Consider the following 13299-nt stretch of genomic DNA (forward strand, 5'->3'; position numbering starts at 1 on the left):
CCAGTAAAAACTTGCACACCCAAAATAAATCCCACTTAATCACATAAACATTTCTCACACAGAACCTACTTCCTCCCCTAATTCTAACACTCCAGCGTGCTATTTCCAAGCCCAGAAAGATGAGAAACAAGAAGTAGGAAAGGGGCCTAGAGAGGCAGGCCTGAGTCCCACAGCAGCAGGCTCGGAAAGTTTGATCTCAAGAGAAAAACCCAGCATGCCTCCCGAGGAAAGAGGATACCTCACTATGCACAGCAGCCTCTGTATGGCTTATTTTAGGGACAAACACAATCACACACAAGACATGCATTTTAGTGGAGCAAAAATGTTTCTCACTATAACCCATTATCATTACAAGAAGGTATGTTGCTATGTAAGATGATGACATTATACATTGCATATGTTAGGGGAACACTGTTCAATGTTTCTTTAAAGTCAATTAAGAGAGTGATAGTCAGCTATTGGGAAACAGTTTTCCAGCACTTTTCATTCTTCTGAAGTGAGCACTGGATCACTAAAGTCTTCTGATAATTCATTTAGATACAATTCTATCTACCATTTATATTTCTAATTCTGTTCTCTTGGAACTTTACCAACTCCATTTCTACCTGAACTCTAGCAAGGGCAGCCATATGAGTGTTTATACCAACAGGTCTCTGCGCTGGTTGGACAGATACCACACAGTCCAGCAAAACACCTCCACCTGGCTTTCCCTTTCCTGGATGTGGTTGCTGGGAGGAAAAACCAGATCTTTCCCACACCCTATCATCTCTTCCAAACCTGGGCGACAGTTGTATTTTGAAATCTCTAGTGACAAAAATAAGGAAAGAAAAACGACACACAACAACCACAAAATACACACATACACAACATATCAAAAATTACAGACTTTGCTCATTATATCCTTGCTCATTGAAATATAGCAAGTGATATTTCAGTTCCTTCTCTGACTCCTTCTCCAGCCTTGAAAGTTGTGGGAATCTGATCAGTGCACAGGTATTCTCACCTGTGCTACCTGTCCAGTGGGTGTATTATGCACAAATAGTTTCAGGGAGAAATAAAAATGACATTTCAGGTGTATCTGCTGAGTCCCAGGCCCACGGTTCAAGGGCCACCAAGACATCCCACCTTCTGTGTCTGCTCTATCCCCAGAGAGTCCTCTCTTTCAAGTCTCCTCTCTTAGCAATGGCCTCACCACACCATGCAAGGACTTCCCCTTCTCACTTTCCTTTCATATCCTTTCTTCAGTTGCCCCCAATTTTCAGCTGCCATGTACTTTCTATGCTCCCTTTTATTATTTCCTAGATTTAATAGTTTCTAGATTTTCCTACCACATCCTTGGTTTTATGGCCAAATATTGTTCCATTGTTCATCTTCCTCCTATTGTAGTTGTTCAAGATCCCTGTCCCTTCAGTTTATCATAAATTTAACTCCCATTTCAACCGGATAAATGTCCAGCTCCTAAGAATTAATCCAACACTGTTTCTTTTTTCCTTTATTTTTCCTCAAAGTAACCAAGCTTTGTTCCTCTCATGTAGCATCTAATTCTATTTTACTAGCTAATATTTGTTAGGCACATACAGCATAAGTACTCTACATACATTGGTGTATTTAATCCTCAAAATATTCCTCTGAGGCCAGTACTACTATCTTCTGCATGTGATAGATGACAAAATTAGGGCTCATACCTTTGATCAAGGTCACAGAGTCAGTGCATGTCAGAGTCAAAATTTGAATCCAGACCTATCCACTTATCCCTATCCAGATTCTTATCCTTTGCTCAACATTATTTCTATAACTTACGGCATCTCCACTTTCTAGCACTACCTATACACACTCCCTTTGATCTTTAAAACTTGGTGTTTACTTCTAATATGATTACAATATTTTACATTCTAATTACTGACTTCACCAAATTCCTCAACATTCACTGAATTCTCATTTATTGCTCTTATTTGCAAAAAATATAATAATTCTCCCTGGTGGTGAATAGAGCTAAAGCCATGAATTAAAGACAAGAGATTTGTGGTTTTTTTCTTACATTTTCTCTCATTCCAATATAAGTTCATGGTAGTATTTCTATTGTTGACAACTATGCTCTTTATAGGACTTCACATTTTTTTCTTATGAAATGATATTTTTCTTTTACTAATGAATTCCCCCTACATTGCTTCTTAAAAGTGCTTATCTGTGAATTTTCACCTCATTTTGAGTGGTTTGATGGTGTTCTCATATGAGTTCAAATGGTATCAACTTGCAGCCACCTCTTCTCTCGTCTCCTCCCACACCTCACTGCCAAGATGTTCCATGAAAACTAAACCATGTCCTTTTCCAGCTCCTGTCCTATCCCTCCTGTGGCCTTTAAGAAACTGCTCTCACCACACTCACAACCATGATACAACTTCATAAGTTGTCTTAGCAAAAAACTTAGAACTAAAGCTTTCACAGGGAAATTTAAAAGAAAAACAAGGAGAGAAACAGACTTTCTTCTAAAACTCATTCTCAGTTTAAAACAAAAACTTCTCAGGCTTCTCTTCACTGTGATCCAGGTAGTGAGCACTGCCGACTCCACCCCCACATATCTGTCCTCTCCATGAGAGAAAGCACACGGATACACTGGAATCAAAGTTATTTATGGGATAGTCTTAAATCCATTCTAACTGATTTTTAAAAATAGAAAATAAAAAGAGAATGGCATAAAAAGTGAGGAAGGTTGGGAGAGAGGGAAAATAACAACCCCAGTACTTTAATTCTAAGTAGGACAAAGTACAATTTATAACAAATTCAGTTAGTGTGCTGTAGGACACTGCCTTTGCATCATATTTTGTATCTAAATTAACTTGTCACAATAATCAATTGAACTTCTTAGAAATAGTTTACATATACTCTAGTATTGATTATTGTTGCACTATTTTAGCTCTACTAAGACAAGTATTTTTGCCTAAATTCTTTTTTTAAATAAATCTTTATTGTTGAAAGTATTACATATGTCCCTCTTTCCCTCCTATTTCCCTCTTCCCTCTATTCCTCCCCCCCCCACCCCACCCCCCACCCCAAGTCTTCACCACCCTATTGTCTGTGTGTATGGGTTATGCATATAAGCATCTGGGTTTATTGGGATTTTCCTAAATTCTTTAAAACACGGTTTCAGTGAGGTCATTCCTGGTCTTTTATTTTTTTAAATGATTATTAGGGAAGTTAAGCCCCTGGTAAATATTGTCCCCACCCTTTATTTTGCCAAAACTGTGCTAAGTTAGATGCATTGAAACTAAATTCCTTATCTTCAGCTGTTTTCCTTAGCATTGCGTAGGGTGGTTTGTATCTGTTGTTCTTTTGGAGGGGGAGGCAGGTGGTGTAAATAATTTAGCATCTTCCTCCAAGTACACATATATACTTTTAAGAATTTATTGTTCTGATAGCCTCGATGCTACAACTATTGTAGAAAGAGCCTATCAGAAAAATTTCTCTGATTTTCTGACTTGGAATTATGCTTCAATATAGCACACACTATGACTAGATATATAATAACACCACCTAGCTTTTAATGAGCACCTTGCATTATTCTAAGTATTGGAATACTTAGCTCAGTCAGTTCTCATAGTCTGTGAGGTGGCAGTGATTAGGATTTTCATTTTACAAAAAGAAAATGGGCAAAGAGAGGTAAATGACCCAAAGTCACATAGTAAGTGGCCATGCCTGCTACTAACCCAGGCAGTGTCTGGCTTTAGTGTCTGGCCCAGCTATTTAAGGCACTGTTCCCTGAGCAAAAAAATGTACCCCTATATACAAGGGCACTTTAATGGGAGCAGGAAGACCCATTCCCCAAAAGCCTCTTTTCCACCCACTGTCACAGTGCTGAAAATTACATCCCTCCACATTAATCCTTCCAGGTCAAAAGTCAAAATCCACTCAGCCAGTTCCACTCACTCAAACACAGGTCAAAAGTCAAAATCCGCTCACCAGGCTCTTGTTCTTCTGACACATGCTGTCAGGAGGAGTGTACCAGGCGCTTGTTCTTCTCAATACACATTTGGTAATTTCTTAGCAGAAATAGAATCTAGCCCTCCCCTGTCTGCTTGTATGTTTGCTTTGTGTGTGTGTGTGTGTGTGTGTGTGTGTGTGTGTGTGTGTTTGGGGGGGGGTTCAGCTTCTCTTCTTTTCTCAAGATTTGAGCATTTGTAGCAATAATTTTCTCTTTAAGGAACTACACTGAGGCTTCCTCTCTTGGACATGCATTCTCCCCTAAGGGCCCAGGGAGCCCCATCTCATCCCAACACAGACAGACATAGAGGAGCCCCTACTGTCTCTTCCATATAAAAGTGTGTTTGCTGTTCTCTGATTGGAGGTTCAAGGGTGGCATGGCCTAGCACCTTGGATCTTGTTTAATAATGAGTTTAATAATGAGTGGCCATTAACTATCTTGTCTGGTTCTTGAGGACCGACAGGGAGGGAGGGATGGCACAAGACAAAGGAGGAAGACACCAAATACGGATCTCACCGTTTTGCCCGAGGCTGAACCCTGCAATTGCTGGGGCGCTTGTGTATTTCTGTCCATCAGACTTAGTGGTGCGCTGGTTGAGACAGTCTTTTGTAGGACTATCTGAGCATGAAACAACCTCTCCCCTGGAAAACTCTGGTGGACGTATCAACCTGCCCGTTTCCTTTCAGCGTCAGCATGACCACATGCTCCACGCTGCTGGCCCTGGGAATGATGCCGCTGTGCCTCTTAATCTATACCAAAATGTGGGTCGACTCGGGGACGATCATAATTCCCTATGATAACATAGGTAAGTCATTGCTCTGCAAGATCTCTGCATACTTTTCTCCTCCTCTCTGCTTACCCCCGGCTGGGTTCTCAGGCCAGGCTCAGACCCAGCTGGTGTTTGCCTCTGGCACCAGCAGCAGTTTGTGCCCAGTTAGGATTTCATTGCAAGCCACCCCTGCTTTTGAATTAGAGTTGGCAGAATCTAAATTCCAAACCATGGCACCGTGGGAGAAACTGGCTTGTTCCTCCAATGAAATCACAGGGAGAGGGGCCAATTTAAAGGGTCCCCTGGCATAGCTGTCTGGGCCTGAGGAGGCCAAGTTGCTATACTTTCCTTAACCCACAATGCAACTAGCTTGTGACAAGCGTTTGCTCCCAGACACTTAGACTGAAGAAATACAAAAATCATTCCACCAATGATTTAAAAATAGTGCTCCCAGTAAGCAATCATAAGTGTGGCAATAGGAAACTACCAGATAAAACATATTATTTATAACACTTAACTGTGAGCCACATGTTGATTCAAAAGTTGATTACTGGCACAGTCTGTGTGTCATGCCCCAAGAAGTTAAATTTTCTGTCTCCACTCATTTCAATTCCTAGATATTCATCCTCATCTCAATGGAGCTTTTTTTCTGTTTTGGGGACAATAAATGATGGTGGAAGACTAGGTTGTTGATGTAACATGGTATCAAGAACAAGATGGTTCCTGGTCCACCAACACCGAGCATTTCCCATAGAACTATCATCATACAAGATGAGATGTAGGGGAAGTAGTTCATTGGTATCAGTCACCAGGTACATTGCATGCTAGTCTATTTTCAGCTGACCTTGGAGACAAATGTCTCCCTGGTGGGCTGCCTCAAAGAGGTACATAGGTGTCCCATTGAAGGGAGCATGTAAACAAAGGCTAAATAGCGACACACCAGCACGTTTGTAAAAAGGATTCCTATTGGCATGGAAAGCTGGACTGGATGGCACCTAAAATCCCTTCCATTTCTAAGGAAGATTGTTTTCTGTGATAAACCATGATTTAAAGCTCTACACAAGTGATTTGGGATAAATTTTGGAAATGTAATTGGGGACAATATGTATTATAATATTTTCAGATAGTCTCTTCTCTCTCCACTTTTACCATGGCCATTAGGGGAAAAAAAAGGATTTTTTTATTTTAAAAAGTAGTCCGCCTTGACACACCATGTTCAGTATAGGATTTCCCTACAAGGTCCTTCTAGTGACCCCTTGGGAATTCCTCCATATCAGACATAATATCCTGTTGCAACAGGTTTTAGAATGACCCTCTATAACCGCCTATCTATGCTCATGCTGCTGAGCTCTCAGCCTGCTCCCTTGGAGTTCACCTTCTTTAAAATTAGAGAATGCAGTTTGCTTGAGTGGTACACATTGTAGGCCTCTCAAAGGGTTTGTCTGTGGAATGAAGAGCTTTAATTCTATAACTCATTAAGAAAAAATTAAGCTTTAAAATATTTTCTTAGTATGCATTTCCTGGAAAATGCCCTATAGCAGTGATGGTGAACCTTTTGAGCTCGGCATGTCAGCATTTTGAAAAACCCTAACTTAACTCTGCAACCATAGTAAAACAAAGACTTATATTTTTGATATTTATTTTATATATTTAAATGCCATTTAACAAAGAAAAATCAACCAAAAAAATGAGTTCGCGTGTCACCTCTGACACGCATGTCATAGGTTCGCCATCACTGCCCTATAGCAATGTGCGTAATTCTAACTGTGGTGTGAATGACGTATATCACATCCTTTAATGTGAGTACATTTTGAAAGGAAGAGAAAGTAAGAAAGAGTGAGTAGTAATTTACTTCATCAAAGAAGAAGTAAAATGAAAAAAGGAAGAATATAGAAAATAGAAGAAAAAAGAGAAAAAATTTTAAATGAGAGTTTGAAAAGCAGATACTAACTCTGCCTACTCTCCATTCTGCTAAGCCTGTTTCCAACCTAACCTTCTTGCTATTGGTTTTTCTAATCCTTTAATGTGAAAACAAACAACCTAATTCCTTCAAAAGATGTTATCGCTACTTTTTAGATGAGGACGTTAAGGTTCATGGTAACTGTTTCATTTGTCCAAGATGACCAGGGAGCTGGAAATAGCCCCCTGGTCTGCTCTCCACTCTGCTCTGTGGGCAAGACTGATTCCCACAGACTCCTCGCAGTGCTCCCTCACGGTGCTCACCATGCTTTGAGGAATTCAATAAACACCCGCTGAGCCCCTTCAGATGATGACATCTGCATGGAGGAGGAGGCAGCTCGTACAGCTGATTCCACTGAAAACACACTGCAGTAAAAGTTATCATTCTACTCCTCTCTCCCCTACATTTGAGAGTATCCAGTACCGTGAACTATACATCTATTTCACCACCCAATTCTCACAATACACTGTGAGACAGACAACGTTTTACCCATTTCACAAACAGGGGAACCACGGCTTGGAGGCCTTATTGATTTGCACAGTTCCCACAATTTGCAAATAAGGCTCACCTCTGAGACTATATGGGTCCAAGTTGCACCACATGCCTCCATCTACCATTCTCTTTTATTCTCTTTTTTCTTTCTACCTCTCTTTCCTCCTGTATCTGCTGTGTAAACTGATTAAAGACCAAGTTATGGTTCTAAGAGGGTAGCTGTAAGCCAATGAATAGACAGACATTTGACAGAAAGCACAAGCAAATGAGGAATAAGGAGAATAAACAGAGTCTGAGAGAAGAAAATAGAAGGAGCTCTGGTCCACTGAGGAGTAAAGAGTTGGGACAACCCACCTCTGCAGGTAGGAGCCACACACTCTCAATGTGAAAGGCTAAGAGTGCCTTTTCCAATCACCTTCAAGTCCTGCAAAAATTTTATCCTGGCTTCGCATGGTCAGGAGAGGAAGTCTGTCTTGGATTTCGGCAGGTGGTCCCAGAGAGATAAAGCGGGCTCAAATACAGGAGTGGGCTGCCTTTGCACAGATCTGACACACGAAATACATTACCAAGACCAAACCACACACATTCTAAGCACAGTATTTGCACCTAGTTTTAAGCTACCACAGTACAAAGAATGCATATTAAGATGTTTTAATTCAAGGCCTACAAACTTCACACAATTTAGGGAATAGTCTGGAGACCCAAGACAGGGGAGGAAGGCTCCTCCCAAAATAGCAGGATGAAAGGATCCCCAATGGGGATTTTTCTGAGGGTTCTTACCAGTATAACTATAAATGATCCTTTTACGTATCTATTGTTCCTTCATTTTTTCCTTACCCTCCTTGTCATCTTACTTTTTTTGTCCTGCTCTTGGTACCTTTAGCCACCAAAGGCTACAAAAATTATGATTTTATCATTATTATATTCATTTTAAAGTCATATTTACAGACCTGGAATGTAGAATTTGTTTTTCAGTCCTAGTTCAATCTACTTTAGTACTAAGCAACATCTACTTTCAGAATTTCATTATTCAATTCCGCTTTCTCTTACTGATTTAAAAGGATGTTTAAAAAAGAAACGGCCCATGAGAAGTTAGAAATTGTTGATGCTATATTATATAAAAGCAGCTATTGAACAAATGAGTGTTAAATAATATGGAGAAACAACCACATGTCACGAGAACAGCAGTGAATTTAACACGGTGAATATGAAGTATGACTCTTTTATTTGGCTGGGTGAGCACGTTCCTGCAAAGAATATAATTGTTTGAGAGGTGACCAAATACATTATCACACAGAAAAGTTAAAGCATGCTTTTCAATCTATTCTCTCACCTCTCATCTATAGATTTGAATAACCAAAGTCAGTCTTAACCAGAAGTCATTAGCCCACCAAAGGCCTGGAGAAATTTGAGCTTTTCCTTTTATTTCTACTACCATGAAGTAACAGACAGATATAAAACATGATCTATGTCTCTCTGAGAACACACACACACACACACACACACACACACACACACACTGAAAAGGTATTTTCCCAGAATATAAGGATCCAAACATCAAATAAGGCAAGATTCTGACCAATTGAAACCAAAATATAGTGATTGGAAGTATAAGGAACGCTTAAAAATTAACCTGAGATTTAGGGAAAGGATTTATATCAATATTATCAATTCTTTTCAGTAATATTAAATTAGGTACTGACGTGAATAAGGAAGGAGTGTGTGTTTGTTTTTTCTGTTTTGTGTTCTCAAGAAGGAGAGTGATATATTACCCAAGCCTTTTACAGGCTACTTTTTTGTTTTCCTCTTTCCTTGTGCTGTGTCCTGTTGATCAAATTGCTCTTCTGTCATTTTCAGGTACGTCTTTGGTGGCTCTTGTTGTTCCTGTTTCCATTGGAATGTTTGTTAATCACAAATGGCCCCAGAAAGCCAAGATCATACTTAAGGTAAGTGGCCCATGCTATAGGCTGCACAGTCAATTGCTCCACAGTTGAAATGATAGGTCTTTCCAGCTATACAATGGTTTTCTCATTATAGTATAAACCTAATCCTACAGGGATGAGCATTAACATTATTAGCCATGCTGTCCACTCTTCTAGAATGTCCTTCTCCACTCTATCCACAGGGCAAATTTTTATTCACCCTTTGGAATAATCAACTCAAACATCATCTCTTGGTTTTACTATACTCTGTACTCCCACAGCACTTTGCTCTTATCTCTCTTATGTGGGTTTGTTTTATAAAATATATCTATACCGTGGTCTTAAAATATAGATAATATCTTTCTTATCTCTGTATCCATATGTAGTTTTGTGCCTGGTAATTAGTAGGTGATACTAATTTGTAACCATTCATTTCCCTACACCAACTATATTCTAGCTAGATGATATGGATATGGGTAAAGATGCTATAGATATAGGCATAGATGACATAGATATATAAACATAGATATAGACAAAGCCATGTTCCACTGATCAGAAAGCATAATAAGTTAGTTGGTATTCTTTGCTTCTCTGGTTAAAAAAAGTTCTAAAATCCACTTTTTTCAATGTGAAAGGGGAAAAACAATAACAACAGTGGCTTTTGTTTGCATATGCCTTTAACTTTTATAGAGTTTTATATCCATTTTCTTATTATTGTAACAATAATAAAAAGTAATCAGGGCAAAATTTTATCCTCAAGTACAGACAAAGAAACTAAGACTCAGAGAGGTTTCATGACTTATCAAAACAAGGAGAGCAGGAAGAGTGGACTCTAGAAGCCATGTCTTCTACTTTTTATTGGGTGTGTTTTCCTCATCTCTGACAGGGATAATTTGCAAGCTAGTACATCTTCCTCAGGCTAACCAAGCATGGACGCTTTATTTTCCAAAAAATTTTATTTTCCAAAAATTAAAATGTGGGACAAGCACCAGCATTCTTGGTGGGCTGACCATGGCCATCAGGTGAGGAGACACTGAGAGGTAACTTCATTATCACAGTTGATGGGTCTGCTTGTGTCTTTCTTCCAGATTGGATCCATCACAGGTGCAGTCCTTATCGTGCTCATAGCTGTGGTGGGAGGAATACTGTACCAATCTGCCTGGATCATTGCTCCCAAACTGTGGATCGTAGGAACAATATTTCCTGTGGCCGGTTACTCGCTAGGGTTTTTTCTGGCTAGGATAGCTGGTCAGCCCTGGCACAGGTATGGTATTTTGGTAAAGGTAACTGGGGTATTTTTTCTGTAATAGCTTTTGTATTAGTTTGCTAGTGTGGCTATAACAAAGCACCCCAAATAGACTTGCTTAAATAACAGAAATGCATTGTCTTACAGTCTGGAGGCTAGAAATCAAAAAAAATGTGTAGCAGCCTTAGTTCCTTCTGAGGGATGTGAGGGGGGATCGATCCCAGACATTTTCCTCTTGGCTTGTGGATTGCCATCCTCTCCCGTTTCTCCTCACATGGTCTTCCTTCAATGCATGTCTCTGTGTCCAAATTTCCCCCTTTCATAAGGACACCAGTCCCATTGGACTAGGGTGCACCCTAATCACCTTATCTTAACTAATTTTATCTACAATGACCTGATTTCCAAATAAGGTCACATTTGAGAGAATACAATTCAACCTGTAACAGCTGTAAATATGGATGACAAATTCAAAATTTTTCACTTGTAATAACATTTACCCTATTTCTAAAGTTGTCATTCTAAATTGATTCATTCATTCCTAAATTATGCAAGTCTCCCAAAAAGAAAATACTGACTGCCTCTCTTTTGCTGAAATTCTTCTGGGCCATGCCCTGGACCATGCAGGTTGAGCTCTTCCATTGTCTTGCATCCTTATTCTCCAAGCAAGGCAGACATATGTACATATATATGTACTTATTCTCATTATATTTGTTTATAATGTAATATGACAACAAAGCAAAGCAAAACAGAAGAATAGAAACATATATTCTCCTACCGTTCTTTCAGATGCCGCACGGTTGCTTTGGAAACAGGGATGCAGAACACTCAGCTGTGTTCTACCGTGGTCCAGCTCTCCTTCACCTTTGAGGAGCTCAACCAGGTGTTTACCTTCCCACTCATCTACAGCATCTTCCAGCTCGTCTTTGCAGCAATATTCTTGGGAGGTAAGCCATAATGCTAATCACGTTTCATTCAGATATTCATTAAGAAATCCTGGAGTTACTAATATGACATTTTTTAAAATAACCTTTTTCTGGCAATGAACTATATAAATTAAATTAAACACCTTCTTTTCTGGTAGTGAAAAAGAGAATGGGTGGGAAAAGCCAGTCATAATATTATCAGGACTTCCCAACTGCTGATGAAATAATATAATTTTACCCAAAGGTTCTGGTAAGGATTATTTTGAAGTGTAAAGTAATGGAGATCGATGCTCTCCATTGACTGTCTTTTCCTCAGTAGCTAGGGAGGCTAGAACAACCTGTTAGAACAATTTTATTGTGTCCCTGTCTACATGCTTCCAGGAACCCTGAACTGGAAGCATGTCTTTATATGCTTTGTAAATATAGGATATTTATCAGAAAAGTTCAGGACCGACCTAAGGAGATATTGATATTGACATATTAAGATCTTTGAAGCAGGACATTGTCTTTCTCAGCTGTGTATCATAACAGTGGTTAATGTTTACTGAGCACTTACTATTCTCCTAGCAGTGGTCGGCAAACTGCGGCTCATGAGCCACATGAGGCTCTCGAGCCACATGCGGCTCTTTGGCCCATTGAGTGTGGCTCTTCCACAAAATACCGACTTCTGCACATGGGCCACAAAGTTTCAATCGCCCTGTACGTGCGTGCCCGCACGTGGTATTTTGTGGAAGAGCCACACTCAAGGGGCCAAAGAGCCGCATGTGGCTCGCAAGCCGCAGTTTGCCGGCCACTGTCCTAGGGCCATGGGAGGCACTTTACTATTTTATCCCATTTAATGTTCACAATTGCCCTATCAGGTAGACAATATTGTTATACCACTTATAAGTATGAGGTACTGGAATTTGAAAGTAATAAAACCTTCTCTTCCCCTGTGAACTTTGAAACCAATTAAGATGTAGAAAAAAATCAGATATTTAGATAATAAAATAGCACTTTTATTACAGATAAAACAATTAGAAAAAATGGCTCAAAACTGTGATCAAATGGGCTTGTTTATACTGCCTCTTTCCACTGCCTCACACATGTGCCATAACACACATAAACTGCAGGTGTCCTCTTGCAAGGCAGTCTGTCCAAGTGAAACAGATCTCAAAAATATGCTGAGAAATGGCTGTCACCAAGGACTAACAGCTCCATGGAAGATAGGAAGGCTGATCACCAATCAGTCACCCCCCTCCTATGGGAAGGAATGAATGAAGGCTGGGAGAGATGGAATGTTATTCCAGCTCAAGTCCCACACAGACCATGAGATCATGGTCTTGGACATTACCCCTTTGCATGTAACATAATTATTGAGGACTAGCACAATAACTGGGAAATGGTAGGTACGGAATAAATGTTTTCTGCTATTGTTGTTGGTGAGTACCACCTGTATAAGTCATGAGCAAGTACCCTGTACAATTGTATGCTAGGTCTGCCTGAAGTGCAGTCCTTCCTCTTACTATGAGCATCCATGGAACTAGAATGGTGCTTGCTCTCTAAGTAGCCTCCAGCCTACAGAATGTGCAAATTGCTTTTTGAGTCATAGCTTATAATCACTGTCCAAAGTAAGTTTGTAGCTAATTATTATAAAATTTGCTTAACCCTCCCTCTGTTTTTTCTAGTTTATTTGACATATAAGAAATGTTATGGGAAAAACCGTCAGGAATTTTCCGAGAGCAAAAGCAATGAAACAGTCTCCGAGTCATCGCTCTATAAGGTGAATGAAGGATTTCAAGCACATGAAAAGTAGACACCATATGGACAAAAAAGAAGAATTCTAAAGAACTATAACAATATTTTAAAATATTTGTTTCGCTGGGACATTTGGCAAGAAAAAAAGTGAAAATTTTAATTGCAACTGAATCTATATATTTATTGGTTTGGGTACCAAGTGACTGGTGGTCCAAATCTTTAATGTGACAAATATTTATATGTAAATAAATATTTTGTGTCTTTGAAATAT

At 39.5% G+C, this 13299-nt stretch overlaps 1 protein-coding gene across 1 annotated transcript in view; it reads left to right on the plus strand.

Moving 5' to 3' along the window:
* The window catches only part of SLC10A2 (solute carrier family 10 member 2), a 15644-nt gene extending 2558 nt beyond the window's left edge, over positions 1-13086 (plus strand). Inside the window, exons 2-6 of the mRNA XM_006086918.2 lie at positions 4666-4784; positions 9058-9146; positions 10211-10386; positions 11155-11312; positions 12959-13086. Coding sequence (XP_006086980.1) covers positions 4666-4784; positions 9058-9146; positions 10211-10386; positions 11155-11312; positions 12959-13086 — 670 coding nt within the window. The remainder of the gene's footprint in view (positions 1-4665; positions 4785-9057; positions 9147-10210; positions 10387-11154; positions 11313-12958) is intronic.
* Positions 13087-13299: the final 213 nt, after the last annotated feature.

Source organism: Myotis lucifugus, unplaced genomic scaffold, assembly GCF_000147115.1.
Source record: "Myotis lucifugus unplaced genomic scaffold, Myoluc2.0 scaffold_33, whole genome shotgun sequence".
Classification (NCBI taxonomy): domain Eukaryota; kingdom Metazoa; phylum Chordata; class Mammalia; order Chiroptera; family Vespertilionidae; genus Myotis; species Myotis lucifugus.